General features: G+C 32.4%; 1 protein-coding gene and 1 long non-coding RNA gene across 3 annotated transcripts; one reads left to right on the forward strand and one right to left on the reverse strand.

The window, feature by feature from the left end:
• Positions 1–1,706: 1,706 nt before the first annotated feature.
• Positions 1,707–4,269, forward strand: LOC121776505. Of its 2 annotated transcripts, none has more exons than XR_006045309.1 (7): positions 1,707–2,065; positions 2,137–2,421; positions 2,493–2,789; positions 2,938–3,057; positions 3,198–3,474; positions 3,562–3,748; positions 3,987–4,269. It is a non-coding gene; the product is annotated as an uncharacterized LOC121776505 (long non-coding RNA). The 2 variants fall into 2 exon arrangements; XR_006045310.1 differs by having other exon boundaries at positions 4,097–4,269.
• A 12,033-nt stretch (positions 4,270–16,302) lies between these two features.
• Positions 16,303–20,036, reverse strand: LOC121776378 (E3 ubiquitin-protein ligase RZF1-like). The gene is made up of 2 exons (XM_042173550.1): positions 19,047–20,036; positions 16,303–16,799 (listed from the first exon to the last, which is right to left on the reverse strand). Exon 1 carries the CDS (start codon positions 19,920–19,922, stop codon positions 19,101–19,103), a length of 822 nt encoding a protein of 273 aa, XP_042029484.1. The 5' UTR covers positions 19,923–20,036; the 3' UTR covers positions 16,303–16,799; positions 19,047–19,100.
• Positions 20,037–21,301: the final 1,265 nt, after the last annotated feature.

Below are 21,301 nucleotides of genomic sequence, written 5' to 3' on the forward strand. Positions count from 1 at the left end.
ACTCGTATTTGAATTATTGCTCGTTATAATAAAATATACTCAACGAATTATATGAAAACTTACAAAACTATTCCTATCAATTGAAAGTTGCGATTAATAATGAACGAAAATATCATGATGTTCGATTTTTGATGATTATGCGTCTCGTCGGCAGAATTTATTCCTAATGTTTTTTTTGGAGTCCAATTTTGTTTTTAGACAGATGAAGTCCTCTAGTTTGTTATCTTCGTAGAATTGTATCAGAAATCAATAATTAGTAGTAATTGACTATTGGATGCAAGTTGCAAATACTATTAGAGGTAATGAAAGGATCATGGCCCCTTAAAAATGTTAATTAGTGATAAACAAATTTTGATTGTGCATTCCACTTCTGTTATTTTTTGGCTTTAAAATGAAGACATTGTTGAGGTAATGTTGATGACGATTTTGTACATGTTGAAGTACAACTTAAATTTTAAAATTAGATGGGAAAGTCAACTTCTGTTATATAAATAATGTGACACAAAATCACAGGGTGGTATTATTGTCGTTTGCCAAAAATAAAATTTTGTAAAAAACGGGGTACTTCAATAATTTCACTACCTACATTAACGGGGGAGATACATACGTGTTACCCAATTAATTAGATCTTTTAATTTTTTTTATTTATATTAAGGCATAGTATGATTGTCTACAAATTTAATTAGAAATATTATCTATTCAATTGGGTTATTGCAAAAATAGCATGAACTTTGTTTTGCCACTTGGTTTATAGCCCAAGTCGAATTTGGGCGTTAGATATCTTATTAGGGTGATTAACTTTTAGCTTATTCTACATTATAAACCAAAACAACATTATTGCTAGCTACACAAATTAATATGATATGTCTTATCATAAATTAATAAATATTTTGAAAAAACAGTTGACAATATTATATTTCGAAACATTTAAAATAGTATATAAACGATGTCGTTTCATATTATAATGTAGTAAAAAAAAATCTGGTTGACAATCCTAGTCACGTCATCGGCCTTCATATAATGAAGTCGAGTTATAAATTTAACTACAAAGCAAATGATCATGCTTTTTATTTTTTAATGATGATTAACACTATAAAAACTATATAACAACGTTTAGTCTATTTAAAATATCTTAAATAATGAAATATTACAACTATATATTGATATACGATGGGATATATAGGATGGGAATATGGGTACCCATGGATTCCCGACTCGTAAAAACCGAGTACCCGAACCTGAAAATTGTCTAAAATACACACCAATATCTTACACGATATGTTTGACGGGTACTCCAACACATGTTGTGGGTATTTGAACCCGAGAAATTGGGTACACAAAAATCTGAACTTTTAGAAATTGGGTATTTGAACCCAGAAATTGGGTACTCCAACACATTATTCTCTCTCATACTTTACTTTCTCTACTTTAACTATTTATTATCATTTTTTCAAAACGAGTGCATAAAATGAAAGTGCCATATTTTTCGTGGACAGAGGGACTAATAATTAATTACAAAATTAAGAATGAAAAGTGCATTAAATTTTCTATAGCCAAAATTCTTATTATTGATTGACAATTCGTATGTTAATTATGTCTTCTTATGAACTTAAATACATCGACTGAATTATTAAGCGAGGCCAACGACTGACCGAGAGGCGACGAGATAGAGTATGTGCAGACAACAAAATAATAGATAAAGAGACTTGAGAAAGAAATGAGGGAATTTGGCATCAACGGCAGAAATCTTCATTTGAAATTTGCGACCTTTTACTTCATTTTTGTACTTCATATTTACAAAACTCTGTTTCATCAAACTTTATTCTCATCTCAACTCATTCTCATCTCAATTGGTCTTATTCTCTTCTCAATTCTGCTTGTAATGATGATGAACTCTATCAACACTGTCATGCAGGATGGAGTTCTTCGACTCTAGTTGCCCTTTCTTCTGCAGATTTTTCCTTTGGTGGCCATAGTTCAACGTTTGAGACAGGAGAGTCAAGTAGCGTGACTGTTTCTACTGCTGTGGTTGTTGAAGTAGGCCCTTCTTCAACGTTTGATGTAGGTGAGTCTAGTAGTGCAAATTCTTAGCAGAGGGTGTGAGTTCCACCCATGTGACTACAGTGGCTTCAACAGGTAGGAGGATCTAGCTGTGGAGTGGTTCCTTCTAACTTGGGTATTGCTAATGGAGGGCCATTCTTCAGCATACATGCTCTTGATTTGGTAAAGATTTGTAATATTTTTTTTGTTTTGTCATGTAATAGTCATAATTTATCATTGTATTTCCATCATGCTTCCTTTTTTTTAGAACCTTCTCTGCCAAGAATTTAAGGGTTTGCTAAATTTCTCACTTGAGGAGTTTCATGCACCCTTCAAGATTCACTAAACTTGAGCATTTGTTGGGGATTGTCTTCTAATTAGGTAAAGGTTCAAGTTATAATGGTTTACTTTGTTTGGCTGAATTATAAGTGATAATATCTTTTGGTTGGCAGCGTTGATAGGGCGGGAAGCCGTTAGGTTGAACACTGTTTGGAATGGGCAAGAGATGCAGAGAAAGCCCTATTTTTAATGAAAAATATTTTTAATGAAAAATATCCCAGATGTGTTGTAATAATTTTCTTATATGTTATTTCTTGAATATTTTATTGACAAATTACTTTGGGTTTGCCTCTTTTCAGTTCATCATGATCTTTGACCGTCCTTTACAAATATACAATTTGGCTAAGGTTATGTCACATTACATTCCTCTCTTGAGGTGTAACCAATTTGGATATCATGATGTATTGAAGGTAGGTTGTTTTTGTTATTTGTCCAATCTGATAAATATCATTAAATTCGTATGCTTGTCATGGTCATCTTTGTTTTCAGTTCTTGGGTAAGGTTACACCATATTTATTCAGTCTTCTTGCTCATTAATATCATATTCTTTGTTTTCAGCTTTTGGATAAGGCTTCACAAAGATGTGATGATCAACGCAATTTGAGGATCATTATGAGGGAGATTGTCTTACATGTTCAACCCTTGGCTTTTCATCATGTTGATAACTACGTTGTTCAGGTATGATGTAAGGTTACACCATATTTATTCAGTTTTCTAGCTCATTAATATCATATGCTTTGTTTTCGACCTTTGATTCTCTTTTGGTGTTTTATACTCCATCCGTCCGCAAAATGTTGTCCATGTTTGACTCGGCGCAGGTTTAAGAAAAGTGAGTTGAAAAGTTAGTAGAATGTAGGCCCCACATTTATATATTAGTTTTATAATAGAATGTGAGTGTAATGAGTTAGTGAAAAGTGAGTCTATTTACCAAAAGTGGAAAAAGAGCAAAGTGGACAACATTTCACGAACGGACCGAAATGGCAAAACTGGACAACATTTCACGGACGGAGGGAGTAACAGGTTGTCATTCGTCTTGGGGATATTAGAGTTTATGCAAGTGTAATTGGATAATTGATGGATCAAAACACACTCTTGGTATGGTTGTTATTGGTATGATTTGGTTATAAAATTGACTACACATGCTGGTTGTTGTGTCTTAGCTAGTTTTATTGTTCGTTTTAGGTTCATATATGTGGACAATTTGCACATCATATGTACCATTGCTTGATGGTTTCATGCCATGAATCCAATTTGCTTGACGTAATGCATCAACTCCATGTCTTCTTAGATGTGCATGAGGTGTACTTGAGGCAAAGTTAGTTGGGGCTAGAAGTTGTTCGTTATGTTCGTCGTCTTATCAATGTTGGATGTAAGTTTTATTTACCTTTGGTTTAATTGTCTAATAATATTTGTTATTGCATTTAGTAATATGTTTTCTTCTATTCTTGTACACAATAGGCTTAATTTTATGTGAAAGAAGCTTACCAGTATCCAGTATTTATCATATATTAACATCCTCCTTCAATCCTTTATTGAAATTGAGATTGAAAATTGAGATTGAATGGAAAGTGAGTTTCATATCTAATTCTTTACAAGTATTCTTGCAGTGATTAATGAAAAGTACATTTTCTATCTGAAGATGAAGAATGGTTTACCTTGGCGCTAGATTTCAAAATTGTTTGCCTAAAATTAATCAATCCAAAACTGTAAACCTCAGGCCGCTGGAACCGCCACTTTCGGCTGAGGATGGAAGGAGGTGATCGGCGCATAGTGTGAGAATTGAGAATTGGGAGAGAATTAATTTATAGGTTTGAAATGAACCGTTGATGTCTAATTCAAATTTACGCGCAATTTTTATACTGTCATCTATTGATATTATTTTATTCCATTTTATATTATATTTATCTCCATTATAAGGGGTACATATCATTAAATTATGCTAGCCGAGTAAGTATCATCAAACAAATTCAATTATTAGACAAATCAATTCTGAAAAATCAATTCGAATTATGCATATTTTATACTATATGGATTAAAAAGGATATATTTTAAATAAATCAAATCATTTAAATAACTATGAACAAATTAAATCAAATGTTAAGAGTATATCAGTAAATATTATGCACTTTGGGTGTAATATTATAGTAATAAAACATAATAATATTATGGAGATTAATAAATGTAATGATTCGTTTATGACCATAACAGTAATTTATGCACTTTGGGTCTGACAAAATATATAGTTATATCCCCCATTAATGGAATATTATTAAATGTTGGTGTTTTCTAGTGTCTAGACTCTCCCTTAAAATTTGAATTTAATTGAAATCTTTTATATTTATGAAAGTGTTGGAAGAGGCACAATAAATGGTGTTTTAAATGACATTATTTTTGCCGGCTTATCAACCAATTTGGGATAAGGAAAAATTATTTTGTACTACTATAAATTATTTTGCCGACTTATCAAACACTATAAATGGCGTATTTTGTACTACTAAAAAATTATTTTTTACGTATTTTAAATTTAATACTATTAGATATTATAAATAAAAAATAGTTACATTTAAAGTATTAAATTGTTTATAAGATTTTATATTTTTACTTAAATTCATATTTATTCATTGGGTTATTTAAATTTATTTTATTCCAATTATTTTTTGAAAATTCGAATATAAGGAGAATTTTTAAAAATAAAAAAATTATAAAGTTTAGATATATATATAATTAAAATTATGTTGAGATTAAAACTTTCAATGACATCGTGATTGTTAATGCACTATAGCTGCCTATTTTTTGCAGGTTGAACTATAAATCAACTTTTGTAATGTGATATGATTGACCACAAATTCAATTGCACCTTATGGGTTATCTTGCAAATAGCATGATCTTTGTTTTGTAACTTTTTATGGCCAAGTTAAATTTGTGCATTAGATATCATATTAGGATATGATTGCTTAAGGTTATTACCTTATTTTACATTATAAACCAAAATAATGCTACACAAATTATTATGAGATGTTTTATCATAAATAATAATACTTCAAAAAAAAAACTACCAACAATCTTAAATGGGTGGTTGGGGTTTGCAATAAGGGAGTATAGAGAGAAGTAAATATAGTAGTTTATTGTATGTGTGCAAAATTAGGAGGCGCAATAGTGTCGAAGACATGTATTTTTTGGCCAGATTGAAAAAATGGATAGATTTTTGGCAAAGAAGATGATTTTTTTTTTCTTATTTTTTTAGCTATTTTCCATAGACAGAAAATGTTTAGAATCTCCATACTTTATTGTTGGTCCTATTATTTTCACTCCTGCCTCACACAATAGTACAATTGTCTTATTATAATTCGGCGCATATCCTTTAAACGATTATAGACTTTTCTTCTTTAGCTATTTGATAAAAGTATGACTACTAATTAATCAAAATCTTATATTAATAATGCAATTAACGAATATGGATAAACTTTATAAACAATGGGACAATCTAAATGATTCCAACAAATCTATAACTTGTTGGTTATTAAAATATAGCCAATATCAACTAAATAATATATTTCAGTACTTCTAGAACAAGAAATTAAAATTTATTTAATTAATGCAGTATAGATTTTTGTTATAAATGTTTTCCCTTACACTAACACATTAATTTTCCTTATTTCCTATGCCCCACAACATTCTACACATATTTGCAAAACGTGATAACCATTCTTAATACAAACACAATCCAATTCATAACCTGCCTCTGGCTAAGGGAAATCAAAACATTAATAGTTGAATCTAGCAACTAAAGAAACTGCAAGTGATTTAAATTACCATGTCAATCTTACACATGTCCAAATTATTTCTTAGCAAGTAATCAAATTTTAAATGCACTACCAAGATTCAAAAACTCGAAAAATGAGAGTTACATGGAAAACCATAATCTTTAGTATACATTTTAAAGAAGCTTGTTCAATTATATAAAATAATAAAAATGAATTACCTTTAGTATGACACGGTAGTCAAACTTGTGGTGGCTAAGTAATAGGACATTTCGTATAAGCACCTTAGCAAGTAATTCAATATTAAAAAAACTCTTCCAAGTTCCAACATATTTATACAAAAATTCCAACCCAGCCTATCAAAAGTTACAACAAAAATCATTTATTCGAGTGACTCTCATTTAATCCATATTTTTCATTACTATTTTATTTTATACATTTAGTTTGATTCTAATATCTTAAAAATTTATTATTGGTACTATTATTTTACAAATAACATAAAAAATTAAGGCCCACTCACTACACTATAAATTTATTTAAGTTAAAGAAAAAATAAATAAATCAAACTATAATTTTTATAATAATAACACCAATAATAATTTCCAAGGTATTAGAATAAAAATAAATGTATAAAGAAACAATTAACAATACACATGATCACATGGATATTATTCACATAAACTGTGTAACATAACAATTTTTTCCACGTTCGTTATTGTATATTTTTTTTACTCTATCTCAGAAATAAAATCAGTAACAAACGCCATTTGATTATTATTTATTAGCGATATTTACTAATTATCTGTAATGTGCAGTAAAACTGGTTAAAATATTGCACTTGTAATGACGATAATCCAAACTCATATTCCAGTGACAACTTTAACATTGGTGGCATACAAATATGTCATGGAATTTGGATCTTAAATTTCCAAATTTTGATCAAAGCAAGACGGTCTCAAAGGATACAAATGACAAAATTATATGGGGTCAGAGGAGTCAAGCTGTCAACCGATTCCACCACTAGCGACCGCAACGCGGTCGGTGACCCATCTCTACATAGCTATGGTTGTTTTACTTTTAAATAAAACATTCTAACATCTATATTTTAAATTGGGCATTCCAACTATCAATGAGATTAATACTCTCTCTGTTCGCAAATAGGAGTCTCGATTAATTTTTACCATAAATGGTAATAGGATCCACATTCTACTAACTTATTCCATTTACATTTCATACGTGTGTTCTAATGTGATTAATTATATATGTTAAGCCTTAATTAATTTATTGATATAGAAGCCCAATATTGCCCATTTATATTCTAAAGAGCCCATTGAAAAGCACGAAGGCAGAGGCCACGATTCTTGCATGTATAAGTGTTCTAATGTGATTTTTTGTATTGGTTTGTGTATGTATGATGTCTGCTACTTACTTTTGGTGGATTATGTCTCAATTCATGCTTGGCGGCGAATGATGACAGTGATCTTAGGTAGACCCTTTTACTTAATTTATTGTTATCCCTTTTTTTTCGAGGTTAGCTTTTTTTTTTATCACTTCCTTACAATGTTATACTAGAGATAGGTGGGTAGGCATGATATATCTTACTGAAACCATCATATTATATACAAATACCGTATCTTATTTACAATATACCGTATCGAAGTTCGATATATCATATTTTTGCGGTATACCTGAATTTCAACATCAATGAAAATAGATAATTTGAGTTTTATTTATATTTTATAGTTTAAAAAATATATATATTTATATTTCACAATATATTTTATAATTTAAAAATATATAAAATATATTTTATATATAATTATATTTATATTTTATGGTATATACCTTAATTTACGGTATATACCAAATTGGTATGCAGCGGTATACCGCGGTATATGAGAATTTGCGATATACCAAAAATTCGTTATTTTCGATATTTTTTCGGTACGATAAGAGACCTATATTTTGAGATTATTTCTCCAGCCTTATGTTGTACTACTATTTTTGGTTCATGATTTGATGCGTGTTAATTACCAAGTGTTAATTAGTATCAAAATCTTAAACCCGATTAACTTACAAACCGAGTAGGGTTGCTCGAAATTTGCCCGGCTGACCCAATTAACATCTTATATATACATACTAAATAATTACTCCCTCCGTCTCACGCAAGATTGGGATAGCTATGAACGAACTAACGATTAATTATGGATCGTTAGTTGTCCCAACTAATATTGTAAATAAGACCCTTCTCTATATTATTCTCGTTTTTACTTTACTATACATCCACTTTAACTATTTATTAGTACGATATTTTTAAAACGAGTGCAAAAAATAAGTGACTCAATTTAGTTGGAAGTAATTAATTAAATAGATATAGTATTGTGTGATTGTATCATATTAAAATATTACTTAAATATGTAATGTGGTTATAGTAGACATCAAAAAATTGTAAAACAAGACTCTTAATTTTGTAAGTTTGGAACACAAACTGTGGAAGGGTTTTCTTTATAATTTAGACGCATGAAAGTCGTTCAAAATGGGACGCCAACTGGTTGACAATTCGGACAATTTCACGCCTCAATAATTGGCTATTGCTTTGCTGAGCGGACTTTACTTTCTTTAAAATTGGAAAACAATATTTTAATTATTTATACACTTTTAAATTAATAGTAATTTAACTCTCCCACAATAATCACATGACAATTGAGGCTGCACAACACAGATTGCTCATTACAAAGTAGCAATGCATAAATCAAAACAGGCCTTGGGATTCCAATATAGAGGCCTCAAAATAATTGGGCCCGACCCAATTATAATGACAAATATTAAATATCCATGATTAATTATATAGTACTAATATTAAAATAATGAATTATATATATATATATAACAGTTAAACACAATAATTACTCGATCCATCAAATTAATAGAAGCTAACCGTCATGCATATATGTTTCATTGCCCACCTACCATAAAACTAAATTACACCAAAACTGTGAAAACCTTCATTCAAATGAACCTCAATTTCAGTTTTCTTCTGCATGTTTGTGTAGATTACATAATTCATACGGGAAGATGAAAATGGTCATAATTTTAATTTTGACAATTATTGGTATTTCCGATGCTAGTTCTTTTGGCATTGAGAAAAGACGAGGATGTTACAGTGAGTATCATGAAGTTCATGTTATCAATGATCTCCCTCCAACTCCAAATAGCGATGCCCCGGACTCTTCTCATCCACTGATGTTGCACTGTGCATCCGCCGATGATGACTTGGGATATCATGTTCTTCCCACACAACGTGAATTTAATTGGAGTTTCTGCGTTAACATATTGAAAACTACTCTATTCTTCTGCGAATTATCGTGGCACTCCACAATTTCAAAATCATTTCATGTGTACGATAGGGATATCGGATCTACATGCAATGTGACTTGTAACTGGATTGCCAAACACGATGGCATCTATTTTTCCGGCAACCCTGATCCTACAATAGGTTTGGTAAAGAGATATTATTGGGATGAAGCCAAATGATCACATCTTATATCACACATTGACTTCGTCATTCAAATGGAAATTATATATCCTATGTCAATATGAATATATGACTTCAATATAATTTTCCCGACCTATTGGTTGCTTTTAAAATGTCCTACTAGCCGAGTAGTATAAAAAACAAACTCATATATATATATATATATATCGGAAGTGAACCAATCATTCTTTCGATTATGAAGTTCGTATTATCAATGATCTTCCTTCAACTATCGGTGCCCTAGACTCTTCTATTCCATTGCGGTTGCATTGTGCATCTGTTGACGATGATTTGGGATATCATACTCTTCTCACACAACGTCATTTTTATTGGAGATTCTGCATGAACATTTGGCGAAACACTTGTTTCATACGTGATTTATGGTGGGGCTTTACAATCGCAAAATCATTCGATGCGTTTAATTTTGACATCGGATTAACGTGCAACACAACTTGTAACTGGGTAGCCAAACGTGATGGCTTCTATTTTACGGGCAATCGCGATCCTACAGAAGACTTGACAAAGAGATATAATTGGGCTTCAATGTATGATACATCCTTTACTTTATATCTCACTTTCAAACATTGATTAGAAATAGCATATACAGATTTTAAGACGACAAATAAGATTCTCAGTTACCAAAATATGATAATAAGATTTATATCACATATTGTACTTTACAAGATCCTAATGTCAAAGGGCACAACCTCTTCAACAATTCCTACACGATTCCTACACGATCTAAGGAAAGGAAACTTGGCAGTGACATAATTTATATATGGGCATTTTTTTTATTTAAATCCATCTCAAAAAAATAACTACTTCTATTTTTGGTAATTTCTTTTTCTCTAATGAGGTAGGACCCATTATCCACTAACAATAATCCAATTACTTTTTCTTTCAATCTCTCTTTTAATCTACCAATTGTGTATCAAAACTCGTGTCGATCCAAATGTCCATATTTATTATTAAAGATAAAAGTAACCCCTTATATTATGGGACCACAACTCAAACGGCTCAACCTTAACATGAATTTACTAATAATAAGCTATCAACATAACACTATTAGTATAAGAGTATTTAGTTTTAATTAGTAGCTAACCCTCATGCATGTTTCATTGCCCACCTACCATAAAACTAAATAACAACAAAACTTAGGAAAACCTTCATTCAAATCAACCTTTATTTCCCTTCCTTCCACATTTTAATCGAGATTACATCATTCATACAACAAGATGAAAAGGATCTTAATTTTTATTTATACTATCATTATTATTAGTATTTGTGATGCTAGTTCTTCGCGCGTTGTAGGTCCAACCTGTTGGTGAAGTTTAGAGTTAGAAGTTCATATTATCAATGATCTTCCTTCAAACACCGGCGCCCAGACTCTTCTCTTCCATTGCGGTTGCCCTGTGCATCTGTTGACGATGATTTGGGATACCATACTCTTCCCACACAACGTGATTTTCATTGGAGTTTCTGCATGAACTTTTTTCAACCCACTAGTTTTTTATGTGAATTATGGCGGGGCCTCACAATCGCAAAATCATTTGAAGCGTTTAACATAGAAGTCGGAAGAATGTGTGATACGACTTGTAATAGGGGTTACCAAACACGATGGCATCTATTTTACCGGCAATCGTGATCCTACTGCAGGCTTGGTAAAGAGATATAATTGGGTTGAAATGGAATGGACTTTATATCTAACTCACACATATTGATGAGAAAGTAGTTGTTTCCGAGTAACATTGCCCAAACCATTTGGGCTGACAAAAGAGAATCTACGACTAAATATTAGTATTACTTTGGCTTTTCTTTTTTCTTTTTTATTATTACTATAAAAGCGTTGATCATTATAAATTAAATTTAAATATAACTTTTTAAGTCCTTAACTCTGCTAATCCATCAACGCAGTGTATTATAAATGTCAACATGATAACATTAAAATGTTCATGTGTTGACATTTTTAATACACTGCGTTGATAAGTTAGCAGAGTTAGCAACTTAAGAAAGTTAGCAATTGGTCACATCTCACCTATAATATTCGTAAGTTTGCATGTCAATAGGGGTCAGACGGGATTAACGACCCCCACCACTAGTCAGTGTTATAGTTTGGGACTTATCATGGTTATGTTCAAAATATATTTAAGGAAATGCAATTTCACGATTTAGATAGCTACTAAAAGAAAAAAAATAATGCTCTCTCAATCCAAATGGATGCAAACGATGCTCGTCAAGACGACGTTCTTCAACTGGCAAGCTCCACCCCTTAAATTTTGTTTTCTAGATCCACCACTCATTGTAATAAGAAAATTCATTAAAAAATAAAATAAAAAATGAGTTACGAAATCCAAACTCGTAAAAGATATTATGGCAACTAAATTTAAATTTTAACAAAAATGGAATGTTCAAATTACATGTAACCTTCAAACTAGAAACCCTTACATCAAACAAATCGGCTATAAACTATTGATCATCATCTCAATAAAAGATTGTCTTGCTAAATGCTAATCATTATTTTCTAACAAAAGCTAGTTTTATCATCAATGTGCGAGACATAAAATAGAAGACGTATCATTCGAATTCGGACCAATAATATCTCTTTATCAAGTCTTGTGCAGGATCTTGATTGCTGGTAAAATAGATGCCATCATGTTTGGCTATCCAGTTACAAGTCGTATTGCACTCTAATCCAATGTCAAAATTAAATGCTTCAAATGATTTTGCAATTGTAAGGCCACACCATAAATCACAAACGAAACGAGTCGTTCCCCAAACGTTCATGCAGAAACTCCAATGAAAATCACGTTGCGTGGGGAGATAATGATCTCCCAAATCATCGTCGGCAGATGCACAATGCACTTGCAATGGAAGAGAAGAGTCTGAGGCGACGGTGTTTGAAGGAAGATCATTGATAATATGAACTTCATAAAAGTCATTAGTAACAGAACATCTTCGTAACCTTCGTCTTTTCTCCATGCCAAAAAAGCTAGCATGAGAAATACTAAAAATCATATAAATGAAAAATATAACCATTTTCATTGTGTCGTCTGAATTATGTAATCTTGACTAAGTTGTGGAAGGAAATGAGTGTAAATGAAATTAAGGTTCATTTGAATAAAGGTTTTCCAAATTTTGGTGTAATTTAGTTTTATGGTAGGAGAGCAACAAAGCATGCATGAGATTTAACTCTATAATTGCTAATTAAACACTATTTTATTTATCCATCTTCAAATAATACTAATAATTTTCCCACAATAATAACTTGAGGCTGCACAAATTTCTCATTAGAATTTGTGTACCATTTTCATTTTGTTTTAGTTAATTTCTTCTTTAGCTTAATTTTGTACTTGTAATTAGTTAGGATTTATAACTAACAAATTAGCAACATAACTATTAAGAATATTTACTTTTAAAAAAAGTTAATAATTTACTTATCCATAGTTAGAGTATACTAGTTCTAATTATACTACCAAATAGTATTAATTAACCATGACTAATTACTCCATCCGTTCCATAGTAATGGAGACGTTTCTTTTCAGCACGAAGATTAAGATAATTGTGTTAGGTGGGTTAAGTAAATGGAGAATAAAGTGGAAAATGAAAAAAGGTAGAGAGATGAATAGAGAATAAAGTAAGAGAGTGTAAAGTAGGTGTAGAGAAATGTGTTGACTTTTACTAAAAAGGGAAATGACTCTATTACTTATATTTATTTTATTTTATATGTAAATGACTCTATTATTTTTATTTTTATATTTATATTTATTTATATTTCTGATGCTAGTATTTTTGGCTTTAAGAGAAGTTGCTATACTTACCGGGTTTTATGAAGTTCATGTTATCAATGATCTTCCTCCAAACAGAGGTATCCCAGACTCTTCTTTTCCATTTCGGCTGCATTGTGCATCGGCCGACGATGATTTGGGATACCATACTCTTTCCGCACAACGATTTTCAATGGAGTTTTTGTTCTAACATTTGGGTAAGGACTGTATTTTTTTGTGAATTTTGGTGGGACAATATACTTATAAAAAAAATTGAAGTGTTTAATTTTGAGATCGGATTAACGTGCAATATGACTTGTAACTGGATAGCCAAACATGATGGCATCTATTTTACCGGAAATCGCGAACCTACGGCAGGCTTGCTAAAGAGATATAATTGGGATCCCACTGAATGATCACATCTTCTACTTTAACTTTGTGGTATATATCTCACATATTCATCACAACTAACACATTTTTTTAGCATTAGTATTAATTTCACCATCTAATAATGTACTTTACACGCCTCATAATAGGAGTTCTATTTGGTTATAACACGGGTTTTAATAAATGTAAAAAAAAGTGAGTTGAATAAGGTAGTAGAATATGAGTCTCATTTATATACTGATTTTATAATAAATGTGAGTGGAATAATTTGTGGGATGTTGAGTTTATTTACTATTTATAGTAAAAATGAAATATGACTATTTTTTAGGGACGAACGGAAATGGAAAAACAGGAATTTCTTCATGGACGAAGGGAGTATGAAAAAAAATATGAAAAAAAACCAGGCTATTCGAAGCCCTATTTTTAGATCATTTAGTCGAAGTATAGAATTAGGCTATATGATTTGTTCATTGAATTATAGAATTGATCAAAATCCAAATGATCAAAACTAATAGGGCAATCCTACAAAGATCTAAACTAAATTATTAAATTATAATTTTATTTTTAAATGAAAACTTATACTTACTGTATAAAATGGTAGTACTATATTATTTAAATGATAAAAATGGTTGAGACAAATATAATTTGAATCGCATCACTGGAAAAATAAATTAATTCATAAAAAAATTGTTTCATATAATATGATGATAAAAATAACACTCCCTATTTTCTTTAGCGTTGAGACATTTTTTTGGGAGACAGATGAATATTTAATGAGTTAAGCATAGTAATACTATTAGGCGGTGTTTGGTTTCCTAGATAAGTTAGTACCAAGATATAATATAGGATTGAGTTGTGAGATTATTTTAGTCGGAGTGGGTTAGCCATGACTAATTATTTCATGATTATCCCTCTAGGGTTCAGTTGTGTGATTGAATCTTATGAACCAGATACACTACATAAATCACCAAATAAAATCTTGCAAACCGAACACCTCCGTAAAGTAAAAGAGATGATAAAATAGATAAGTTCTGAGATAATAAATAGGAGAGTAAATAAAATAAGATAGAATAAAGTAAGAGAGATTGTGTTGGATTTTACCAAAAAAAGAGACTCGACTATAATGAGATAGTCGAAAAAATAAATATGAAAGTAAAAAAAATGGCAAACTCTATCGATTATATACGGCCAACTTACGGCAAACTCTATCGATGATATACATTATACAGCCAACGTTCACAAGTTTCAGGTATATGTTATAAACGGCTGAAAGTTATTGTTCTTATAATAAAATTACTTTAAAAAAAATTAATTGTTATAAATAAAAGTGATTATTTTCACAGTAGGCGAGTGCCCCTTTGGAAAATGGCACAACACTTGCAAATTCGTTGATTGCATAAAATAACATAGTTAACAAAATTTCCCATAAACTTGACTAAATAATCCTGCATTACAAATCAAATTATGAATAACAATAAATTGTTCATTTAACATCAAGGCTAGTTCTGTTGCCTCTGTTGGAATCATAGTCGCTTCCCAAGATTTAACAATTTAGAGCAGAGCACACAATAAGCCAAGCTCTAAATATCTAAGCACAAAATAACTGGATCACTTTATTTATTAGAAAGAAAAGAATATGATTAGTGTTGTAAAACGAAATCATATCCCCTAAACACTAATACGTACTACTAAGGTGAAAGAAAGCTCCCTTCATACTCAATTATATCATCAGTCGTGTTCGAGCTCTCATACATCTTAAAACGTCCGATCAATTTCCGAGCACGATAATCATACAAAATCACTTCGCTCGACTTACAACCAGTATTATAATTCATCCCAACTGGAATATAATCACTCCGAATATGCAAATCTCTAAGGACCACACAGTTATCATTCCTCCTAATAGGAATATCCGCAGACAAAGAACGAACGTAGTTCCACATTATTCACATTATTCCAAATAAGTTCACTTCCCAACTCATAAATCTCAATGATGTAATGCCAGAATTTGCAGACACGTATGAATCTCAAGAGGGATCGTACAGGAAGATGCAAGAGCATCTCGAACAGCACGTTTGGGATTAGTCTATATGTAGCCTATTTCTGTTAATTATATTTTTGTTAAAGATTGAGAGTTAATTTGATTTCCTTTTAGAATAGATTTATATTTCCAAGTCCGGACCTTGTGCACATATACGGTGATTTCATTTCCATTTAGATTGGATTTATATTTCCTTTTATATATATCACCCGATTTTGTTAAATCTTGCCTAAATTTTTTTCGCAAGCAACCAATGTGGCTGCAAATTACATAATACAGTAGTATAATCTTCATAGTATTAGACTAATTTAAAAGTATATTGCAAACTTTGAGGATACTATTACTATTAGTGATTAATATAACGCCTGCAAATTTGTTAATTGCATAAAATAACATAGTAGTTACCAAATTTTCACATAAACTTGAACTGATGTGTAAAACTAAACAATCCTGCATTACAAATTAAATTATGAATAACCATAAATTGTTCATTTAACATCATGTAGTATCAAGGCTAGTCCTCTTGCCTCTGTTGGAATAATAGTCTCTCCACAAGATTTAACAATTTAGAGCACACAAAAAGCCAAGCTCTACCGATCATATTATCAATTTTCTTCACCATCTCCGACTACAATATTAGCTCGGGAAACAAACAATCTTGAAAGGAAGGTAGGTTTTACAAAGAGGGATTTATGAAATGCAACTAATCCTTTGGCTGTTAATTACCAAACAAGTGTGATTTACAGAGTATATTTATCACACTTTCAAGAAGCTGAGAGCAGGGAGGGAACGCAAGGGAAGATTCACAGTTTTCTTTTTTGGGTTATTGAATGGAAGAGACACGGCCGATTTATGGCTAATTTACACTTCACTACACTCGTTACAGGTGACAACATGGCCTCGGCCCTTGATCTCCTGGGAATATACATAACCTGAAAACGTTACCACCAACGAATAAATGTTAGGCAGACAATCCAGCAAGACTGATATGAAGCTAAAAAAGAAAGCTAATAAATCTCAGTAGCAGAAAGAGTACTTGATTCCTTGGTCATTAATCACATTATAATTAAAGCGACCTCTTTCATTGAACGTCTAGTGAATTTTGTCATGCATGTACCTCCGCAATATTCAGTCCTCAAACAATAGTAAACCAGAAATAAGTGTTTTTGCATACATCTCTATTTGGATTCTAGAATGATAAGCCAGGTTAACATATTTAAGGTATGTAGCATGGCCGATTCTAATAGATAAGTGAGATGAAATGCGAAGCCTATCAGATTAGCTTAAGTATAGAACTAATGCACCACAACCCTAATTCTGCTTTTTGGGTAAGTTAGACAATCTGTCCTAGACCACCAAGCCATTACAACAATGGAATTTAAAAAAAGTACTAGTACATTTTACCATAGAAATAGTACAGAGCCTCCAAGGTAGAGTTTTCAACTACACATTTTATATGACCAGATAAAGTTTAGCATCACAACTCGCTATTATGGCAAAAATGTTATCTTTTTATCCCAAAAGACTAACTATCCAAACAGTTCATAATTTACAGCTATAAACATTAAACAGAATGCAAGACAAGTGGTCAAGGCAGTCAACAAGTTTGCAACCAATTGTGTCCAGCCAACATGTGCACGAAACAACACAAGCTCGCTGAATCAGCAACCTCAAAGATAACTTTCTCTGTGATAGGAATTGTACTGATAATAAACTAAGCAAAATTGTGTCACAGTGATTGTGTTATCGACCAATCTCTTAGAGAAGTGTGGATCTTTTCAAACAAATAGTTCTCAGCAACCACACCCACCCTCAAAAAAATTAGTTGTCACATATGAGAAAGGAGGGAGATGGAAAATGCATATATTAGATAAATCTGGATGATTTCAAGCGAAAGTACCAGACTTTAAAGAACACAAATTAAATCAAGTGAGCCCTAAGCTAAGGAGTTCTTAATGGAGGGAGATTCAGAGGAAAAAATTCATAGCGCAAAAGATGGTTACGGCATGATTCTTTCACCCTTAAGAAGCATACACTAAGGCTGTAAGCTAGAGGCTACCGTTTAAACCATATGGGTAAGTCAAGTCCTAAACCTTCATAAAAATCATAGTACTATTTTAGATGCCACCATGCATGCTCTCCACCAAATGACAGAGAACCAATTGTTGCAGTAGAGCCAACAAATCGGGTATAAAGGTAAGTGTTGACAGTTTATGCATAAATGTGAGTACTTTTACAAGAAACATCATGATTTTACTAAATGAGTGTAAGCTTATATACAATCTTAATCAAACTGAGGTTAAAAACCAATTGCAGATAATTAACGAGCACCTACAACAGTACCATAGAGTTCATTTCCGCTGCATTTCCAATATATGATCATTCACTAATCATTAATTGCTCATCTATATTGATCGTTTACAATGTTTAAGGAAAAGACTTATTTTTGTGAGGTGAAAAGAATATTGAATTACAGACGTGAGGTGAAAGAATATTGAATTACAGACTAAGTGCAAGCAATCTATACTTCCATCTTTCCATTTACCACGCTAAATTATTTGTTCAACGCAGCTTTCAGAAAACTAGTTCTTGGGCAATTATGTAACAGCATATTCAATGTCTTGAATGTAGCCTAATCACTTATAAACTATGAAAATCCAAAGAAAAAAGTAGCTTTCTAGCAACACACCTTCTGACACCATTAAACTTACCAAAACCTTGTTCTATGCTTATTCAGTAGCACAAAAACATTTAGGTGAAGCGAACGGAAGTTCATCAAACACATTGTATTAACTATTAACACTAAAATAAGTAAAATTTTGAACTTTAAGAAACAGAAGTTCTTCAAAAGAACTAGTATTAATAACAAACAAAGCACAAAGCAACAAACTTTATTTTTTTTAAATGGCAACTTAGGTAACCAGCACATATAGTCCAAAAGCAAGAACAAGAAATAGCATTCCATACAATCAGTACATGCTTACAGCCTCTAGAATCATGCTGCACACTGATGTCAATCTTTAAAAAGTGAATTCCTTTGAGCTTTAATATTCAAGAACTGTTTTTTAAGCATCAAATTGGTCAAAACTAAAACATTTCACAATTCATCCGATTAGAGCTAGTAACCAAATTCATCCGATTCAACTCCAAAACAAAAGAAAGCAGTAACCAAATTGTACCTCTAATTTATGGCGTAACAATACAAAATCCAATTAGAACTCCCCACCAAAACCTCAGCTTCGAGCAAATGCATCAGCATCGTCAGTTCCTCCCCCACCTCCGCCTCCGCCTCCACCTCTCTCCTCCGCCTGCCACCTCGGCCAGCTCGACACGGTTTCCACACTGTTTTCCCTCTCCAAAACCCCATCCCCTCTCTCCACCTCCCCGATCTGCGTCGGAGAAAACAAGTTCCCCTCGCTCCCACTCCCAACATTACTCTCATCATTATTCCACCGATGCCTCCTCGCTATGTGCCTCAGCGTGTCCCTAAACCCGTACAAATCCGCCTCATCATCCACCAATTCCTCAATCCTGACCGATCCCACAAACCCCTCCGCCGCCCGCTCCTCCACCGCGGGCAGCTTGTAGCGGCAAACGGGGCACGAATTGTTGATCTGGAGCCAGGGAACGATGCAATCGGGATGGTAATTGTGGCTGCAAGGCATGACCTTGGCGACGGAGTCGACAAGGAAGGGGTCTTTGCAGACGGGGCAAAGGAGGGAGGCGTCGGTGACGGTGAATTCCTTGAGGGAGTCGATGGAGGATTTGGGGGCGGGGTCGGATCGGGGGTCGGCGGCGGCAGAAGTGAGGTGGTGGATGAGGCGGTGGAGGTAGGGGCTGTTGAGGAGGAAGTTGTCGTCGGGAGGGGGAGGGGGGGCGTCGTCGGTGTCGATGTCCATGTCCATCTGCTCGAGGGAGTCGCGGTGGCAGTGGGGGCAGAGGAGGGCGTTGGGGGTGGGGGAGGGGGGGAGGCCGATGCTCATGTCGCAGGAGTGGCACCAGTAGGCCGGGTGGTAGAAGAGGCGGGGGACGACGGTGGAGGGGGAGGCGGACATGATTGCGGTGGTAGGGATAGGGATAGGGATAGGGATTGGATTGGGGGTTGGGAGTTTGGTTTTGGGGAAGAGAGGAGAAATGGGGTTAGCTTAGGCCTTACGTTTCGTCACGCTCCGTAGGGGAGACGTCGATGTTAACTTTCAACATTAACACTTTTATTAATTATGTAATAATGAACTAATTAATTATCACTACATCGTGACTCGTTTATTTAAATACTCATTCTGGATTTTATGAAAATCTAAATATTTGAGTTGGGAAATGAATGGAAGGCGAACTTCATTTTCATACTCATATTTTATTGTTCCATTATTTATGTTTCAAAATCTATATAAGTTGTTGAAATGTACGCAGATCTACTTACTTAAAAACGAAATGTGACTCTTTTTATTGGATGGGCTGAAATGTCAAAACGTGACACTTATTATGAGACGAAAGTAATATAAGTTAGTAAAATATGAATATTGTGTTTATACATTATTTTCTTTATTTCAAGCTACTTAGAACATTTCTTTTCAATATAGTAAAACTTAAGAAATTGATGTTAATGGTTAAATAAAAAGAAAATTTGTTTATGTAACTACAACAAAAAAAATCGGGTAAGAATATTTTTTAGAGTGATAATAAACAATCAAATTTTGAACAACTAAATAAGGTTATATTAGTAATTTGATGTATTAATTATATACTAAAATAATAAATATAGTTGGTGGACAAGTTAAAAAGACTTGATTAGCCTTTAGCCTCATTTTCATTTTTTTTTAATATTTAAATTGTCTTTCTATTGCTTTTCATATTTGAATTAAAGTATACATTAATTACATTTTTATGATTCCAAAAAAAAATTTATACACAAATCATTAATATATGACCACAATATTATGCACGTTCTATGTACTATATATGCGTCCATATGTTTTAATTAAATGCATAAATAAACTTATTTTTTTCTCAAGTAAATCAGTTTTTGGTAGTACAAAATTTGGTCACATATATTTATTATATTTTTAATGCTATTAAGGACGTAAATTTATGTGTCTAATTATACTATTAACACTTCATAAAGTGTCCTCATTGTTAGTGTCCCAACTAAAATTTGGGGACACAAATAAAAAGCGTCCTAAAAAGCAAAAGTTTAAAATAATTTGTCTTCAACTTAGAGACACTTTCTTTTGCATCCTAAATTATGGTTATTTTTAAAATTTTCCAAACGCTAGTAATTGCATCTCAATTTTCGTGTTCCTAAAAGATGAGTTTTTTTTAGTGTGTCAATAAAACAGTTTTTGTTTAGAAATGAAATTGTATAAGTAGTTTGGAATTGAGTGGAGTAGTTTTTATATGAAATATAAGTGAAACAAAGTATTGGTATAATATATAA

This window comes from Salvia splendens, chromosome 18, assembly GCF_004379255.2.
Source record: "Salvia splendens isolate huo1 chromosome 18, SspV2, whole genome shotgun sequence".
Classification (NCBI taxonomy): domain Eukaryota; kingdom Viridiplantae; phylum Streptophyta; class Magnoliopsida; order Lamiales; family Lamiaceae; genus Salvia; species Salvia splendens.

Coding starts and splice junctions, on each gene's coding strand:
- LOC121776378 (XM_042173550.1), bottom strand. CDS start 19,922: ATGTCCGCCTCCCCCTCCACCGTCGTCCCCCGCCTCTTCTACCACCCG.